Genomic DNA, 19940 nt, shown 5'->3' with positions numbered 1-19940 from the left:
CCACACTGAAGCAGGGGAAAAGCATGAGGGGTCCTCCCCTGAGGAGGAAGAAGTGGCAGAGACAACGTGTGATGAACTTACTGCAGTCTCCACACCCCATCCCCCTATGCCACTCTGGGGTGGAGGGAGAGAAAACCAGGGTGAAGTTAGGCCTGAGAAGAAGGGAGCAGTGGGGGAAGGTATTCGTCAGATTTGGTTTTATTTCTCCTTATGCCATTCTGGTTTTATTGGTAATAAAATTGGTTTCCCTGTGTTGAGTTTGCTTTGCCCATGACGGTGCCTGGTGAATCATCTCTCCCTGCTCTTATCTTGACCCACAAGCTTTTTCAATAAGTTTTTCTATCCCCTGTCCAGCTGAGGAGGGATGTGACAGAGTGGCTTTGGTGGGCACCTGGCATCTATGCAGGGGCAATAGCAGAAGCTCATAACACTTCAGGACACCAGGATTCAAACTTGATCTCTGCTGGACCCTGTGTGTTTCTTCCCCTGGCCCTGCATGAACAGGAAGGTTTTCAACACAAGGACACGGAGTCCATGTGAAAAACAAAGTCACAAAGCAACTCCTACAGGAAAAGACCCTGATGCAGGAGGAGAACAGAATGGCAATTCACAGTCTCCTCTTTCAAGGAAAGAGTGCACGAACGTGCTGCAAGTCTGACAAAGATTAATAGTTACCTCCTTATGGAGCACAAAGTCCAGAAGAAATTCGGAAATGAGATGTCAGTGGCTATGCTGCTAGAGGAATGATTTGCTAAACTGTCTAAAATGCTTAACCATTGAAATGGGACCTTCCTTATATAGATAAAGGCATAGCCTGAAAGTTAAAAAAGGCTCTGAATAATTCTATAAATGTTAACAAATGTTTTGTGTATTGGGCAGTTGTATTCCAACTAAGTTATTGACTACCTGAAACTGGTATTTGCCTAAGTACTAGAGTTGATCCATTTTAGCATCTGTAAACACCAGAACTGCTAAACAGCCAACACAAAACAGGCAGTGGGCCACACACAATTAAATTACAAGCTCTCTTCCTGCTCTTACCTCAACCCAGGAGGTAAAGGGCCCACACCACAAGACTTGCAAGAAATGGCTGAGGGAGCTGTGGTTAGTTAGCCTGGAAAAAAAAGGAGGCTCAGGGAAGACCTTATTGCTCTCTACAACTACCTGAATGGAAGATTTTAGCCAGGTGAGAGGAGTCAATCTCTTTTCCCAAGAAACAAGCAATAGGATAAGAAGGAATGGGCTGAAGTTCCATCAGAGAAGGTTTTGACTGGCTGTAAAGAAAAACTTTCTTAACTGAAAAGATGGTCAAGTATTGGAACAGGCTGCCCAGGGCAGTTGTGGAATCACCATCCCTGGGGAAATGTAAAAACCTTGTGGATGTGCCACTTAAGGATGTGGCCTTGGCAGTGCAAGGTTAACACTTGGACTCTGTAATTCTGTAATCTTAGAGGTCTATCCCAACCTAAACCATTCTGTTACTCTACTATGAAGAGAATAAAAACGCAAAGATAATGGGGATGGTAAAAAGCCTTTCCAATATTTGGTGCATTTTGACTGTGGCTGTGAGCATGAGATGAAAGCTGGTCGTACACAGAGTGACTCTGAGAAACTTCCCTGGCTTTGCTCAAGGCAGAGCATCACCTGAGGGCTGGTCTCGAGAGCTCTGGCATCGCACAAGCCACAATATCCTGTTCTGTAGCTGCTCATGTGTCCCCTACCGGAAGTTGTCATCCTCCAAAACGTCCTTAAAGCACTGAAAGGACACGTGTCAGCACTTCCTCAGGGCTTTATCAGTGCTAGTTACAAGTGTCTGCAAGGCAGCCACCGAGCTGCAGCTACAGGAAGGTTTTGGGGTTTTTAATTGAACAGGACACCAAACTAAGAGGACTGAAGATGTGCAGTTTCGATAAATACATAACATCACTTTGCCTAAGCAACAGCCCTGCTTGTAATGATGGTATGATGGCCACATTAACTGCATCACACTAACCACCAACTCAGCTCAGGCACCTCTCAGCAATTCCCCTTCTCCTCAAGTTTACCATTTCCCACTAAAAAAGTTGGCTGTGTATCCTATAAAAGCACAGCTCCCAGCTGTCAGGGTATTTTAAAATAATTAATCTTTTGCTGATGACTTTTTATCCACTAAACAACATTAGAAGTTTGTTTTCAGGAGAATTGTAAATTATGTTTTGGTTTCACCAAGAAATCAACAAAAAGCTGTACTCAGAAATCGACAAGTTTCTCTAGTAAAGCTTCCCAAGGCTGTCACCTCTTCATGCACACGTGTGAATTTCCAGCAACAGAACTGAGAAGAACCACTTGTGCCATCGGGAATGCCAATATACCCATGTAGTTAAAGAATAGTCACATCCATTCTCTTCCTGCAAAACACAGGCTCCACTCCCCTTGACAGCCCTAATAAGCCTTCTCTGCCTCAATTGCAATTAGAATTTATCTTCCTTTGAAGTACAATTCTGGACACTCACTTATTCATTATGAGCTTTTCCAGGACCATTTAAGACACTAATCTGTCTCTCTCTCTCTACCCGCAGGCAACACAGAATCACATTTCCTTCCCCTGCAGTGGAATGGAGATGGCAGCTGATAACCTGTCACAAGGTATCTTAGTACACAGTTTTTTCAGTTCTAAACTGGTCATCTCCAACCTTTAACAACCAAACCACTGTTATCAATCCCCACATCTTGGATTTCATTTAGCACAGTTTAATTTCATGTCTATTATAAAAAACCTGTACGGCTGAGAACCAGCTCATGCAGCAGTCTTTCTCTACAGGAATGACACCTCCAACTATCTAAGCTTCTGGTGGTTCTATAGTCTCAGTAGTACACAAAAATAAAGGTCACTATAGGACACTAGACTATTCTTTCAGACAACTAAAATTATACCAGTTTACCTACAAGGAAACATATTTTCCCCAGTTTAGTCACTTCAATAACCAGACCACAGATTTACACTCTGCCTGCTTGAGAAGAGTGGCAATTCCGTGGTTTACAGCTGCTCAGAAGATAGTACAGTCTGAAAGTAATTTTACAGCATGAAAAGGCATTTTAAAAATTTTATTCTTTGTTGAGTAAAACTGTCCTTTAAAAACCTTTTTTACACACTTGAACACGTCAGAGAATCAACTTGCTATTCTCTGTATATGGAAGTTGGAACCTCCTGCAAGCTGCCTCTGGATCAGGTGCATGGAGATTCTTCCAAGTGCTAAGCAGGAAAGTTTGTTTCTGTTGTGGCCTGTCCCATTCCAGATGTTTTAATATGCACCCAAGATTAAGAGTTAAAATTACTGTGAACTAGACAGAGGCTTTCATTTTTACGCAGAATTCAGAACAAAGATATTTTCTCAGAATGTCTGTGTAGTTTGAAAAGAATCTCCTTTTTGTTTGACCAGTGAACTGTTAGAACAATTTTATGCAGGATTAATATAAATTCCTAATATTCATCACTGCATTTAACAGCTGCTATAATAACCTTTTCAGTGTTTTCACTGAAAGTGTCTGACAGTCTTAAGTGTTCCCCACCCATATCCAAGACAAACACTATCAACTTTCCCTTGGATGATACTTACAGACAGTGACTCAACTGAAAAATAACTATAATAGAAAGCCATGAACCAAACAAACCCATAAGGTTTATTCAAACTGATAAAATACTGCTGCAGCGGTGCTCTAAGTGGTGGGTGAGACTTTGCTAATTCTTTCAAAGACACTGTTAAATTATTTACCCTCTCTGAACCTCTGGGAGGGCACGAAACAGAATTCACAATTCAAGTCCCTCAAAGAGCATTTTGACCTCTTGCCTTGTCCTGACCCATTTCAATGTGGATTCTGCATTTTCTTTATTCCAGAGTGTAAGAGGTCAAAGAATAGGAATTGCTGAGTTTCCTCCTGTGTTCCCAAAGCAACCCAAGACAGATTTGGGCTCTTCTCTGGCTTGTCTGAGCACAGAGGTTGTCTTACCCAAAGAACAGCAAAGTGCAGGCAAGTCTCTACCTCAGCGTGAGTCCCAGCAGAATTCTGTATTTCTTTTGGGAAACCAAAGCACTGAAAATTTAGAGGGGTTTATGATGCAGATAAAGGGATGGAAAAAGAAAGAAGATACACTCATACTGTACATTAAATCCAGTCACTAGTGGAGGTTTTTGAGATTTCAAAATCCTTTTCCAATTCACTGCTCTAAGCAAAAAAGGAACAATCTGCTCAAAGTCTCTATGGGTTCACTTCACCAACAATGCAGTGAGTTTTCAGATGATTTCAGTATAAAACTTCACCTCTCCATATTTCTCTGGAGAAAAAAATGTAATACTACGTTATTCCATAAAAATATGCCACTTCTATGTCCAAAAAAAGATGACACAGATGTCTACGTTTGTAGAAAAGTTGATTTTATGTGGCTATCACAATAAAAAGATACATTTATGTTTACATATATACATACACACAATGCAATACAAACGTCATGAGAGTCTTTATTGGAATAAGAATGTTGACAGATTTGATGACATAACATAATGAAATGATTCCATTTTTCCAGGATACAGTGGTATGTTTACTCTGACTGCTATAAATGTCAGCCTTGTGAGCTGATACTGATTTTGTCCCATGATCTTCAATGTCTCAAATAAGGAAATAAGATGCTTACTTAAGGATTAGTCTGTAACAGCCCAAGCCTACCAGGTACTTTTATCAAGTCCATCCCAGTGTAGCCTCTGCCCAGAGCACTGAAACAACTCTGACTGGTGGCCATTAACTAATTTAGTATAAAGCTTGCAGGTAAAAGAATGAATCCTTCTCATCAGCAAATGATGAGTTATGAACCTTTCCCACTGCTTCTGAAGCACTTCTCCACTTCCACTATAATTAAAAATCATTATTCCAACACACTGATCTCCCAAGAGTATTCTTTTCTAAGTATGGACAGTGTATTAATTACAAACCCAAATTTTAAAGAACAAAGTGTTTCTATTAAAATTAAGCTCTCTTTTAGAAAAGCTGTGATTCAATGACTTTACTGTGAACTTCATCAGGCAATCTTCACATGTAGGTAGCAGGAATCTTGGGAGTTGTAACCAGGCTTTTATAGAGAGAGGTTTACCACTTTAAAACAATGGATAGGGAAATAGAATTTTTAAATTCTCAAGCACAAGCCTGACCTGTAGAGTCAACTTTTCAGCATTGGCACCCTGACCACGATTTGTTTAGGTTGGAGCTCAGGGCCAAGGAAAATATTTTAGCATTTTAGTTACCCAGACACACAATTAATACTTCAGCAGCCTTTCCTTTCTAATTGATCTGTTCACATGACAAATGATGAACATCTCACTTGTCAGTGTCTTAAGCAGTAGTTTCAAGATCTGAAGCGTTTGACAGAGCTGCTGGAACATTTGAAATTTCACTGCCTCACTTTCCTAATTAACACTCGAGCTCCAGACAGCCAGGTTGACATTTTACAGTTAGGCAAAGGAAGTTAACTACAGTTCTGTTAAACACTGGAAGTTTGATCTAATGTCTATTCTTAAAAGGCACTTGGAAATTAAATTCATGCTTTTGCACCAGGACTTGAAACTACAGTTCATTATACTCACACTTGAGATAGTTTAAAAAAAAACCCTTAGAAGAACAATTAAGACCCAGCAGCACACACTTTCCTTGCTCTGAAACAGCACAAATCTTTGTCACTGCAAGTGTAACACAGAGTTTCTCATCTGCCATTCCTTGCAAGAAGATGTAGTTTAACAGCTTACATAATGTTACTGCTTTATGATGAATATTGTGGTTGCTAGCACAGAAGCCTTTGTTTCAAACTTCAAAAATGCTGGAAGAGAAAGGAAAAGCTTCAAGACTCAGAGAGAGTAAAATTCAACAGGTCACATGCCCACGTCAGTATTTTGACCCAAACCAGAATTTTCCCAGCAATTTTAATGAGGTAAATTACTCACTTAAGTAAGTACCTAGATTCACTGCACGAAGTCTTTCAGCTGATTACTGACAGCAGATTAAACACTTAAATATTTAAATGCAGTTTATTCAGAGTATTCATCACTTTTCATCATGTTTGTTAAATTCTGTCTTAACAGCCTTTGTTTACATGACAGTAAGAAGTCTAAAAAGGCCCATGTTCATAACGTTGAACAGCTTCTAAAAGGCCAAAATGACCTTTTCCTTCCAAAATTAGTTATCTCATAGGCTCTGCCAAAATCCCTCAGTGTCTTTGGCCACAGCTGTAGAAATGGAACAATTTGAAAGGCCTTCTGAACTTCCAACTTCCTCTATCCATAACAAATGCTCTTTAAAAATGTATTTTTATGACTGCCACAACCTACTGACTTGTAATTACAGAAGGGAATTAAATACTACATGGACAAACTACAATTGTTGTGTAAACCCCAACCTTTGGTTTCTACAATTATACCACATTGGAAAAATACCAAAATTCTGGACAGTTGAGTGACAAAATCTGCATTTGCAAAAACACTTCTATTGTTGCAAATGCTTACACTCCCAAAATCTTTAAAGCCCTGGGCTTGTGACTTAACTTGCAGTGAAAAAAAATAAAGTTTATATTTGCACAGATTTCAGATGTGTGCTTTTCATAATCACTGGTTCTATTTTCATGTGGTCATCAGAAACTATTTGCAGCAACAGGTAACAGGGCAGTATTTTATGGATCTACTGAGAACATTTATGAAGGATCACACTGTCACTGACACCTTCCACCTCACAGAGCTCTTAACAGTTCTGTCTACAGTTCTCTCTTCTGTATTCTTTTCAATTCTGCTCTTAAACATATTTTGGGGGGCAAGTTCTTCTTTCCTACAGTGTTTTTCTAAACAACAAAAACACACGTGAACAAATCTCACAAAGCTGCATCCATAAATAAAATTCTCTCTCAAAAACAAAGGAATGTGAGTAAACATTCACATTACTGTTGCAACCCGAGATACTCATTAGCAGCTTATAGTCACACAGCAAGAGACCACATCTTCCCATTGACTTCTTTACACTGAAACAGAAGTCATGTCCACAGATAGCAACAAACAGCTACAAGCAAGAAAGTCATGCAGTCTGAATAATCCTGAACTCAACTTTCATTCTCTGATGCTCATTGTGCAAAAGCATGATACAGGACTGGTCATCAAATCCAACCATCCCTGACAGGGAAGAACTGTGTACTTATGTGGTGTGTTATCATCACAAATTACCTCTTTGTTGGTGTTTTCACTCCTCCTTATTCTAGGAGAGAATGAATCGAAGATCTCCCCAGTGCAGGAAAAGAAAAAAAGGAAAAAAAAACCTTCCTCCTAATTTTTAGCCTAGTTTATTGAAACTGATGGTGGCTAATAGCACCAAACAAGAAACTGAACTCAAGATTTTCTTCTTAGAGTTCATCAGCAAGAAGTGATGCAACCCTTTAGCAGTCAGTACTTCAGGGTGACCTTCAGCACTCTGTTTAATTGCTAACACATTCTATTTCACAGGCAGCCTGCTTATCTAGTATAAAACACCCAAAACAGTCCTTTGTTCATTTATTAAGTCACAAGGACTTTTGCTTTTCTTAAGGGAAAAGAAGAGCCAGTACTTGCCAAGACATAGTCTAGTAATACAAAGCAGATGATCCTTTCATTTGCTTGAAATTACAAGTAACTTGTTTTCAATCAGCAATTACATACAATTCCCCAACTCAGTTACATCATCTAGTTTGATAGTTATCAAATACATCAATCCCAAGGCTGAAATGCTGACACACTCCAGTTTGAAATGACAATATGATGTAAGCACTTAAAAAAAAGTTTGAGAATAGTACTGACAAAGTTTTGTAGGTGTTTGCTCCATTATTTAACATCTACCAAACAGGGGAGGAAGCTGCATTCCTTTTATTACAGATCTCCATTTTTAAAGATTTACTCAGGAAAGAAATGAAGCCTTACCTCTGGCTTACTGAGGCTGGATGACACAAGAGAACCTGATCCCACATCCAGATCCCACTGTTTTCGCCCACTGTTTTCTGGATCCAGTGCAGCAATTCGTCCATCCAAAGTGCTGATAATTACAAGAGATCTGCAAGTTGGAAACATTCACAGTCAAAACTACAGCAGGATGGACTTCACCTATGAGCTGCCTCTTATGCTCAGTAAAATCCACCTCCAACCCTTAAGTCTCTATATTCTGCAGCAAAGCAAATCAAGTGGGTAGCTCTACCCAGACCAACAATAGAGTAGAAAGTGAAGTCTCTGGCTGGATGTCATAAACTGATTTCCATGTTGTAAAGCACTTTCAGAGCTCAGATTCAGAGGAAGGCTGACTTTTTGCTCTTGCTTGCAGATGTTACCACTACAATATTGAATGAGATCATCTTTTTTGAGATATTTATACAAACAGCATGGATCCCACTTCTTCCAGGCCCTTCCAAACTGATCTTTAATACAGCCTTTCAAAACAATCTAAACCCCAAACTATTAACCCAGCCAACCAGGATGTAAGAAATATTGTTACAACTAAGTTTTCAATGATTTTGGATGAAACATCAAACTTTATTTTGTAAGTGTCTGAATAAAACAAGTCCCTCCAAAGGCACACAGGGCACTACAAACAACTGCCAATGTCTGCAGACCACAAACCAACCAAACTGGGTTTTGCAGCTTAGGCTTCAAGTAGCCTGATGTCTGGGGCCGTATACAGGGCCATGGCAGGCTGGCTGCCGATTTCTACAGCGCCTGAAGCTCCTCAATTTCAGGAAATCTTGTTTCTTACAGAGCTGTACAATTAGAATGAGCATTTCTGGTTGGGCTAGGGCTCCAGCATTAAAATAAACAAACAAACAAAATAAACAACACATCAGAGACAAAGGACTGACAAGGCATTTCTGAAGGGCTTTTTTTTTTTTTCTTCCTTGAAGACTGTTTCTCTCTGACCTGAAAAAGCTGGGATTGTGTTGTCAGTTTGGCTTGCAGCAGCTCACCAATCTTCAAAGGCAGAGGGAGTAGAACTTGATCACTTCACAGGCTGCTTGCACTGAGGGGGGCTGGATCTAGTGACCCAGAAGGACCTTTATAGTTGCTGGTTTCAATAAGAATAAGGAACTGTGCAAATAAACTGATGGGGAGATTAACCAGTTTCAGATGAGGGTGAAAGGGCAGGGGGCTGGTAGTGCACGCACAGACACATATATTAATCTTTAAACAATAAGGAATAATAAATTATTGTGTAGAACTCTAGCCAAATATATTCACTTGTCCAAAGTTAATGGTGTAGTAACATGGAATTTAGGGAGGAAATGATGGGGGTTATTAGTTTGCTTTGAGGAGTGAAAAACTGAAATCATGATCTAAAAACATATTCAGGGAGAGTGGCTCATTACATCACCTCTAACAAAAACATGTAAAACATGGCCATTTTACATGCTAAAGTAACCCACACAATTTATAAGATTTTATAATGCTTATAGCACTACACTACCAATAAACAGAAAAATAAAGGTAACTTTAACCTGTTCCAAAAATGCTGTAGCAGCTCCTACTCCTGAAGGTGGCCAAGCACCACGTTCCTCCAAAAGCTAAGTTTAAGAAACTGTTAGAAAAATACCAATTGTGCAAATATTTGCACAGTAGAAGACATAAGTTTTTATAAGCTGATTACAAACACTTTTTCCAACTGTACAGAAATGAAGACTGGGTTAATAATAAACCAGATTGCAGGAGACTGACTATTTTCAAGTACTGTAAACAAGTGCTCACACACTAAAGGCCTTGGACACATATTTAACACAATCTGTTTGCTTTATGGTAAAACAATTTATCTGAAACCCTCCAGCATTGCATAAAAAAAATATATTATTCCAAGTGGGTCTGCTTAAATTTTATGTTGATTCTCCTGACAACTAGGTTATAAAAAGAGGTAGAAATGCAGCTAGAATGAAGGGAATCTTGGCAGCCATACTGCAGAGAAGACAAACCCTAAAATCACGCTGTGAAATGTTTTCTTCCAGTGTACTCCCATTGTCTTTCCTTTATCTAATTCTTCCTGTTTGACTTCTCCCTCAAGTAAAAAATGTTTCATGCCTTTTTGTCTTACATTTCTGTATTATCTTTCCCCACCAGATGCAAACCTGAACCTTCCCTAGGAGTTACCTCGCTATTTCAGCCTCTCCACCACCACTCAAGACAGCAGTTTTGGAATCTGTACCTGCACCCTGACCTCCAGCCACCCAAATCATGCTGTAACCACACTCCAGTTTTAAGTTTAGCTGATTAGGGGAGTGTGGGGAACCTCTGTGCCAGCAGCACACACTTGGAGGAACTGGTTTAACCAACCACTCCTGCACACTGTAAAAATCCTGGCTTTTCTTGGGGGCAGTGGCACTCGGGGTTTGTCCTCTTGGTTTGTCCCCAGCTGTAGAATGGACTTTGTTTCACCCACTGAGCAAACACTTCCATGAGACAGAGGAACAGAATCAGCCCAGCTGTATCTGAATCTTAGGTGTGGCTGCCTTTTGAACTAGAACCAGGTGTAAGAAAACATCCATTTCTGCTTTTTTAATAAGTGATTAATTTTCAACTAAATAGCCACATTTCTGGTTCCAGCTTCATCTTGCTCTTCAGCAACACCATACACCAGGAAAAAACTAAAACTTATTATTTTGATAAAATCCTTCATTCCTAATTCTACTTGTCCAGGAGTTAAAATCTTAATACCTGTTCTCCTCTTCTCTGATGGACTCCAGTAAGTTAAAACCCTTTCACTTGAACTCTAATTGGTGTAAGATCTGAAATTTGTGCCCGAGACTCTCTCCAGTGTCACATTTTCCCTTCTCTTTCTCTGTGAGATTACAGTGCTTGCAGCTTTGTGTACTGGGAGCATGAAGTGGTGACAGGAGATCTTTCTGTTGCTCAGGTAGTCTAATCAAGCACTAAAGTAACACATTATGATAAAAGCAATTTAGGGAACTACTACCATAAAATATTTCAGAGCTTAAAAGCTAACAGGCAGGTGACTTCCTTTTTCTCACCCCAGAATGCCACTGTGGGTTTACTGCAGTGTATTATGCCAATTCTTATATTAAATTCTTAGAAACAGGAGCAGAATACAGCAACAGTTCCAGATAAAGAGAGTCCTTTCAGCCACCTGTTTGCCAGCCTTTGCTTGCTCAAGATGTCAGGTCTGCAATTCCTGTAATTCCATTACATTAAACTGAAAAAGCAGTATTTTTGGGCCAACTGATTGACAAACTGAAAGTAAAAGGAATTCCTGACTCAGTTTCTATTTTGGTTAGGCCTGATAAACTCTTTTATTTTCTTTAAAAGAGCACCTTATCACTGGTTTAATCAACATCATTTCCTGGCTGGGGTCAAGCTGAAAGACTGCCTTGACCAAAGAAGCCAGCTTCCAGTAATACACAGATTTTCTGACAACACTTCCAAATCAGATTCCCTTCTGAAGAAAGGAAAACACAACATATTACCTAGCTTAAGGTCAAAAGTCACGACTATAACACCAAGGAAGTGAGGAGGATAGAGACAAACAGCATCAAGGCTGTGTCTTGTTGACAACAACAATACTTGTTGACAGTAAATCACTGACTATACCAGGGAGTGAATCACATCACAAGGATACAAAAATAAGGAAAAAAAAAACAAAACAAAACCCAATCACCAATACCACAAAATCATAATTCAGTAGTCTCCAAAAGCCTGGACCAGAACAAAAAAGATACAAAAAGAAATTACTCAAAATAAGGCAGCCACTTAAATCCCAGGATCCATCACCTGAAAAATAAACATCAGTAAAATGAAGACCTGCATTTCTCATTGCCTTGAGCTGCTGGTGCAGAATATATTGTGAACCAAGGGATGGAAGAGACCAAAATCCCTTCTGGGCCCTTACAGATGGCCAACAGCAGGACTAGAGCAAGGGGCCAGTTCATGGAGCATAAAGAGTTATCAGTAATTGGAGCAGCTGGCAGAGAACAAGCTAATGCTGTATAGTTAGATTTTATTTGCACTTTGTCACTATGAAAGCACATCTGGACACACTTCCCTGACCCCAACCATCTAAAAACAGCCTCTATGGCTGAATGAAAAGATTTTCTTACCAGTTCCTATCCTCTTTCACTCACAGAGAGGAACTTGTTATTCCAGGGCAGTGATAATGTTCCCCTTGAAATTATGCAAAATATCTACTGCAAACTTCCACATACATTGATAAAAGGCAATTCCTGGGCCTTAAAACCTTTGTTAGTATCTCATAATGAACACAGCCTACTTTCTGAGATCAAGAGGCCTGAGCACAGCACTTTTCTACCCTACAGAGGTGAAGATGTGATTTACCTACAAACAAAAGGGCTAAGATAGCAAGGGAAGTTGCAAACAGGACAGAGGAGGAACACTTCTTTAGTTCACCTACACCCTTTCACTTCACCAAACTTTACATTTATTCATATAAGTTGTTTATGTCAGAAAAACCAAACATAACTTATCTTGGTACATTTACCACCGTTCCTGTTTCAGTTTAAAAGAATCATCAAACCTAAAACCCTCAACCCTCAGAAGTCCATTGGGACATTACAAATATGGCTACTTGTTAAACTTCAACTCTAAGCAGCTATTCCAACAGCAAATCCTGCCTGCTTGTATGTAAAGAGCACAGTAAATCACTAACCCTCCTATTTTCTTCTAGAAAAACAGAAGAAATCTTCAAACCAAGATGATTATATTTATTTGCCTACAGCAATGATAGTTGGGGTTTTGTTCTTTTTTTTCCAGATTATATTGACCTCTATATTGCCTGGGCATTGCTGAAGAACAATTAGCTGAGATGAGCAGAGATCTCAGAAACACAGATAAAAAAATAAAGAAGTGCAGGCAAACACTATGGCCAGGCAGCCATTCTATTTTTATTTGATGACAGCAAATCTGTTCCTACATATTAATCAATTACAGAGCAGCTACATTTAATCTCAGGCTTAATTTACTACATTGAACATCTTTAGTATATTCTACTTAGCTCTAGAAGGCAAACAGAAAATGTATTTTTAAAAATTTTTCAGGCTAAATAAACAAGGGTCCTATCAAAAACTGAATACAGTAGAATTGCAATAAACCAGGTGGTATTTTGATCATCTGATACACAAAGTAATGATCCTGTTGCAAACTGGTGAGACTGTCCTCGAAGAAAACAGGGTAACAAGATATCAACCAGTTTCTTGTTTTAAGTGAATGCTTGGGTATACTAAGAGCAAGCTTTGGGCTATTCACTTTCATGTTTTCAAATATAGCAGGCATTTAGTCATGCTGTTCTTCCTTTAAACTCTGGCTGTGGTTTATCACCTCATCGTTCTCAGCCAATTCAGAAACAGACTGGAATCAGCTCAGTAACATCTCGGCACTTGAGTCATTTATCTAAGTCTTCCTTCTGCCGGAGCTTCTTGCCACACGCAGTTATTAAGTATTTTATTTCCCCTTGTTATATTCTGAAACTTGTTCATCAATTTGCCTTGCATGTTTTGCTTCCCCTCAGGCACACTCCAGTGTCTGTGCTGAACAGACAATTAGTACACGGGAGAACTGCATTTTCTTTAAAACAAAACAGTGACAGAAAGGGACAGCGTGCTCTGAACACCTGTGAGCTGCGGTTATTGGGGAGAGTTCAGCCTCGAGCTGCTTTAGGGTCTCCTCCCCGCAGGCACAGAACTGCCACCTGGGACCAAGGCAAGGAAGGGATCGAGACATGGTGCTAGCAGGGTAAGCAGACGGGCCAGATGTCACATAGCGTGACATCGGGCAGCTTGTTTGTTTAAGAACTAAGACACCCTTTCTCCGTGCTAACAACCGCGTAAAGAACAAGCATCTCAGCGCTGGTGAGGTCCCCAAGTCCCTTTTCCTCATTGTCCCTGCCTCCTCCTCGGTCCAGCCTGTCCATCTCTGTAGCGCTACTCCAGCCCCATCACGGGACTCGTCTCTTCCATCCCTTCTCCCTGCACCTCTCCTCCGGCCCTGGGACACTTCTCCGCGTGTCCCACAGTCCAGCCCCACGCACCAGCCTGCGACACCCTTACTTCATCGCTTTCCCAAGCACCATCTACGATAATCCTACAGCGCAACTCTCCCTCCCTCCCTCCTCTCCACTCTTCCCTCTCCAACACTCCCGACCCATCCCAGCGCTATTCCCGTCCAAGCCCACTCCTGCACGGCCCCTTCCCCACACACGACCCCCGGGACGCTGCAGCCCTTTTTCCACGCATACCCCCTCCCCAAAACCCGTGGCTGCTGATTCCCAGCCCAGACCCAGTCGTGTCCCCTGGACATTGCATCCTTGCCCCCGAGGCACTGACCTCCGGCCAGCACCCACACACAGGACCCGAGCCCCCTCTCCAGCCCCTCCACGCTGGGACCACTGACCCCCCACCCCGGTCACAGACACCCTTCAACAGTCCCAGACACTGACCCCCATCCCAATCACTGATACTCCACCTAATCAGATCCAGACACTGATTCCCGAACCCCCTCAGCCTCCCCAGGCACTGACCCCAGCTCAGCCGCCCTACACCGACCCCCCACCCACTCACTGACCCCCTACCCAGCCACCAACCCCCTCAGGAACGCCGGTCCCGACAGCCATCCCAGGCACTGACACTCCCCCTACCACCGCAGGCATGACCCTCACCCCGGACACCGACCCCGCACTCTCACCCATGCACTGAACCCTCCTTCAGCCCCACGCACTGATCCTCACCTGCTGCCGGTCCGGGCCTCTCCGCTGCCCTCAGCCTCCTGCTCTCCGGGCGCCGCGGGGGCCACACCGCCCTCATCGTCCTCCACTGTCACGTCAGGGGAACCAGCGGGCAGAGCGGCGGGAGCGGCGGCCGCCCCCAGCCCGAACGCGGCCTCCACAGCCGCGGCATCGATCGGCGGCGGCTCCGGGCCGCCCGCCGCCAACCCCAGCAGCACCAGCAACGCGAAGGCGGCCAGAGCGCTGAGGCCCCGCGGCCCCCGCATGGAGGGGCCCGGCTCGCCCGCCTCCACCACCCGTTAGGACATGAACGCCGCTGTCGCCGTCGCCGCTGTCGCCGCCACAGAATGGGCGCCCGCCGCGCGCGCAGCCCTGCCCGCCGCGCCACACCCGCCCGCCACGTACCGGCACCCCGCGCGCACCCGCCCCTGCGAGGCGGACACGCATTCCATTGGTCCGCCGCCACGCCGCTCAGCCCGCCGCTTCCTTCTGATTGGCGCGCCCGGAGGCGGGGGGCGGGGAGGAGCTGGGTGTTTGTCAACAGAGCCCGCCGGGCCAATCGGAGCCACGCCGCTCTCTCCCCCTCCTCTACCGCTGCGCCGACCAATCGCTGAGCGCATGATTCACCGGCCCGCACGCTGATTTGCTGTCGCCTGGCGCGCGGGCGGTGCGGCCCCGCCTTTTCCTCGGCCGGGCTGGAGACGTGGCTGTTCCTCGGCGCCGGCAGGGCGGGGCCAGCGGCGCGCACCACCCGGCACGGGGGGCTGGGGGGCGCGCAGAAAGTGCCTTCCCCCAGCCCGGAGCGGAATGGACTCGTCGGGCGGGAAGCGGGCCGTGAGGGAGTGACCGGCCGGGGGCACCGAGGGTAGAGTGGACATGGCACTGAGTGTTCGGACAGAGGTGGGACTCGCTCAGCTCAGAGGTCTTCTCCAGCCCAATTGATCCTGTCATTCAGTGTGCCCCCCGGGCTGTTCTGGGCGGTACAGGTAACCCTACCCTTGATACCAAAATCGGCCTGTGGTGACCCCAAGTGACCCCAACTTTCTGCGGGCTTTCTGTGCCCACCCGCCCCAGCACACACAGGCCCATGGCCGGCAGCCCCAGCACTTTGGCCAGGTGTCGTAACAGCCCCAGCAAAGCCCTTAAAGTCGTGTTCCGTCTGTGTGTTCACAGATCTGTCCTGGGACATTGTGAGAACCCTGTCCCTGGAAGTGTTCCAGGCCAGGCTGGATGGGGCTCTGAGGAACATGGCCTGGTGGAACCTGGTGTCCCTGCCATGGCACGGCGTGGAACCTGCTGGTCTTTGAGGTCTCTTCCAACCCGAGTCATTCTGTGAGCGTCTCTTTATGGTATACTTGATATAAATTATATATATTATATATAATTGCCCCCTTCAGGGTTAGTTTTGCCCCAGTTTTTTCCAGACCCAGTTTACCATATTTTGAAGAACAGTCCTTATAATCCTGATGATACCACTGATGGTACGACTGATGAGGATGTCATCTGCAAATTGGATTAGGGCTGATTTTGTATTTACTTCCAAATGACTAATGAAAATATTGATTATGTATGTGTGTAGTACAGCACATATGATCCTGGAGGGTCCTATTAGAAGTAGCCTTATTCAATAGTGATTTATAACCACTTATAAAAAAATAATCTCTGTGACCAGTGTTTAATGTATTCTTCACTGATGCTTTATTACCCTGTTTAATTAAAATATTGTGCAGCCCTAAGTAAAAATGCTTTTAAAAGTACATTACACCTTTTGGAGGAAATTGAATTATTTGTTATCTTTTAGAAGCATGAAATGAGATTTCTATTAGACCTCTGTCTGGCATTACTAATTCTTTAATGAGTGACATAACACCCTTTTTTTTGTATTTATCCAGAACATTATCCATAGATCCGATGTTATTAAATCTACATTTACTCCATATCATTTCCTGAAGACAGGCACCAACCTGGCATTTTTTTAACCTCCTAGAATTGCCCTGGTCTATGAAGGTTCGTTAAAGAAGAAGGTCAACACACAAGGGATCTCTGCAGTCAGCTGTTTCCAACCTCCTGGGCCACAGTTATCCCTGGAAGACAAGAGCTCCACTGGCCACTAATGCACTGAAATTAATCCCATCACTGTCAAGTGACCCCCCCACACGTATCTTCCTGCTTCTTTACAAACATAGATCATAAATGTTCAATGAACACTTCTGCATTGCTATTGGCATTTTAATCATGTCCATCTAGTAATGGGCCTGTGCCATTCACTCCTAGGGTTTTCTGGGATTTAGCCTTGCCAGCTATAGATTTCCTTTGATGTGCTTCACTTCCAATAACTACTCTGCTTCTCACAGCTTCTTTATACCAACACTTTCTTATTTCCTGCTTTCTCCATTTTTGCTATTTCTCTTTTAATTTTACTCACACTCTCCAATCCATTAATAAAACAAGAGTTGTCAATGTTTTTTCTCTCTTGATTTTGAAATTGTGGCTTTTTGATCACCCAATGAATTCTTTAAAAAGAGCTCATAATTGTCATTTTTCGACTTCTACCTAATTTTTTTCTTCCTGTTTGCACTCTTATTTTCTGATGATTTGGAAATACAGCTCTTTTAGAGCACCAGGTATGTGCAAACTCAGGTCACAAACACTGCTCTCCAGCCAACCACTGAATTGCAATCCAGAGATCTTTGTTTGGGTTTTTTTACTTCCTTCGTTACAACAAAGTCCAAAAGAATTTACCTTCTGTCACACGCCAAATAGAACATGTTATTTTTAGTAACTTAAACGACATTTTATTACTGTACCCATATGAGCTTGTGCTACTATTTTATTTATTTAAATAACTCCTCTCGAGTGTCTACCCGTTCATATATTTATAAAGAGTAATCAAATTCCTTGTTTCTCTAGGCAAACCGAGCCAAAGGCTTTTATTCTTCCCTTACACATTTGGCTCTCTGCTCTCACTTGCCCTCCCCTGCACCTGCCTCTATTTAAAATCATTTTTCTTGCATGGTGATGTTTTGAAGAGTCACGTTGAAGGGTAAATTTAGTTAAATTTTAAACTCCATTATATTTCTAGACAATGAAGAAAAGCTAATTCCTTGCCACGCTTTTTACAGTAACTTTCTCTCTTGCCCACCCGTTATTTGGGGGGCCTCAGAGACATAACCATAGACCCCTGAAAGTTCCAGAATATCAGGATATGTCATGGCTGGACTTGCACTTCCACCTTTGTGCTGGGTCACGACGGTTTATTATACTTAAGGCAAAACAACAGTCGCACCGTGCAAGCGTTCCTCTCACACCCATGAGCATGACCTCATTTTCTTGTGTTCCCTCCCAGCCCCCGCCCAGATCAGCAGCCTTCCAATTGCAGCCTTTTATTTTGGGGAGGATCTGGCAGTTTTCACCAGAGTGCACGTTTTCTTCTAGACTCCGCCTAGATTCCGTGGCACCGAGGAATAATGAATAATAATCAGAATGCAAAAGCTCTTATTTTTCTTGTTTTGGAAACATTTTTCCAAGGGATGGACAACGTTATTCTCGAATCCTTATGACAAACATGGCAATACAGCCCTATAATTTTCTCTCAGTATTAAAAATTTGTGCCAACAAAACCAAACTTCCTGCTTTTTGCGAAGCATGACTCACATCCTCCATTCTGTTTTGACTGACTGACATAAGAGATCTATTTCAGTCATATGACAATAACTTTGAATCTGACTAGCCACTTATGTGGAAATCAAAGCCTGTTCTTGCAGGATGGATGGATGTTAACAGGAATGGTGTTTTACATAACTCCACTGAAGAGCTGCCTGCTTTTCTCGATTAACTTGCTCCTGGAAGAGCGAGGCGCGGCAGTGAAAGCCCAGCGTGCCACCTCGTGGCTGCCCTGTGCCCAGGGCCGTTCCCGGTGCCTCCCTTTTCCAGGAGAATCCAGACCTTCCGAAAGCTGCATATGTTGTAATTAGCATACCGGCACCCCTGCTGATGCCTTCTCACAAGCAGAATAAAACCGAGTAATTCTTCACCCGACAGATCAAACCAGAGACAATCAGAGAGGCAGGTGTTATTCAGAGGAAATGTCACTGAACTGGAATCTGCAGGATAAAAAATTAAGTTGCAGGAATGTAAATTGCAGGAACGTGAGAGGTTTGGAGTGCTGCTGCCAACCAGAAAGAGATTTTGGGAAATTCTCAATCTTCCACTTGGTTTCACCAGTGTGTTGGTGAAGTTTTACTTTCGTGGGTCTTGGATTTTAGTTGTTTCATGCCTAATCAATGAGAGAGGAGTATAGTTAATTGGATCAACACATCTGCCACCCAGAGAGGCTGTACCTTCACCAGGATTTCACTCAAGTTGGAATGCACTTTTCCAGCTGGTTTAGGCTGGGTTAAGCCTGCCATGGAAGATGGTCCCACAGCTTTCCCTCTCCCAGCTGATCGATCTTGCTGCCTTCCTCAGGAAAGGTGAAGGAAAACGGACCTTGATTTTTTTGGTTGCTTTACCTTTCAGAAAGAACAGCTTTCTGCAAACACATGGAAATAGCAGGAAAACTTGGCAAGCGATGGACCATGAGGTGGGAATTCTCTCTTTTTTTTTTTTTTTTTTTTTTTTTTTTTTCCTTTTTTTTTTTTTTTTCTGTCTTAGACCAGGGCAGCTTAAGCCACTTACAAAACTCCCTTTCAGAGAGATATATTAAGTCTGGCTGACCCAACCTCACTCACCTGGCAAGAAGAAACTGCCTTTCCTTGCCTTTGTGGCAAGGTGAATCAGCACAGGGTCATGGGAATGCCAGCAGCAGCATAAACTCTGTACCCTGGCTGCAGGTGGATGGTGGCTGAAGGCAGTGAAGAGCGGGCTCTTCCCCTTTTGTCAACAGCAAGCTGTTATCTCAGCTACCATGTAATTTTCCTACCATGTAATTTCAGCCTCAGATGCAGAATTCAGCACCCGGAGTCAGGCAGTCACCCTGACGGCCTGAAAGGGCTGAGCTGCTCCGTTCCTCAGCGTGGTTTTTGTTGGGGTTAACACCTCGTGATTGCCACGGTCTGACAGGCAGAATGTCTGTTCAAAGCAGCTTCAAACTCCTCCTTAGACTGAAGCACACAGGGTGAGAGCTGGCTCCTGGAGAAGCTTTGGCATGGGACAAAACCAAGCATGAACAAAAGGATTTGGGGCTGTTT

General features: G+C 43.1%; 1 protein-coding gene and 1 long non-coding RNA gene across 3 annotated transcripts in view; one reads left to right on the top strand and one right to left on the bottom strand.

The window, feature by feature from the left end:
- Positions 1–15032, bottom strand: part of EIF2AK3 (eukaryotic translation initiation factor 2 alpha kinase 3) — a 41487-nt gene extending 26455 nt beyond the window's left edge. The window contains exons 1-2 of the mRNA XM_014876194.2: positions 14755–15032; positions 7956–8085 (exon numbers count right to left, since the gene is read on the bottom strand). Of these exons, the coding sequence (XP_014731680.2) occupies positions 7956–8085; positions 14755–15017 (393 nt within the window). The 5' untranslated portion in view covers positions 15018–15032. The remainder of the gene's footprint in view (positions 1–7955; positions 8086–14754) is intronic.
- Positions 15033–15489: 457 nt separating this feature from the next.
- LOC148223848 (uncharacterized) lies at positions 15490–17215 on the top strand. 2 transcript variants are annotated; one of them, XR_015802989.1, is made up of 3 exons: positions 15490–15737; positions 15925–16083; positions 16644–17215. It is a non-coding gene; the product is annotated as an uncharacterized LOC148223848 (long non-coding RNA). The 2 variants fall into 2 exon arrangements; XR_015802990.1 differs by having other exon boundaries at positions 15493–15651.
- The last annotated feature ends 2725 nt before the right edge of the window (positions 17216–19940 follow it).

This window comes from Sturnus vulgaris, chromosome 4, assembly GCF_052056855.1.
Source record: "Sturnus vulgaris isolate bStuVul1 chromosome 4, bStuVul1.hap1, whole genome shotgun sequence".
In the NCBI taxonomy this organism is placed as follows: domain Eukaryota; kingdom Metazoa; phylum Chordata; class Aves; order Passeriformes; family Sturnidae; genus Sturnus; species Sturnus vulgaris.
The sequence above is the reverse complement of the archived record's forward strand: the minus strand, read 5'-3'. Positions and strand labels throughout refer to the sequence as shown.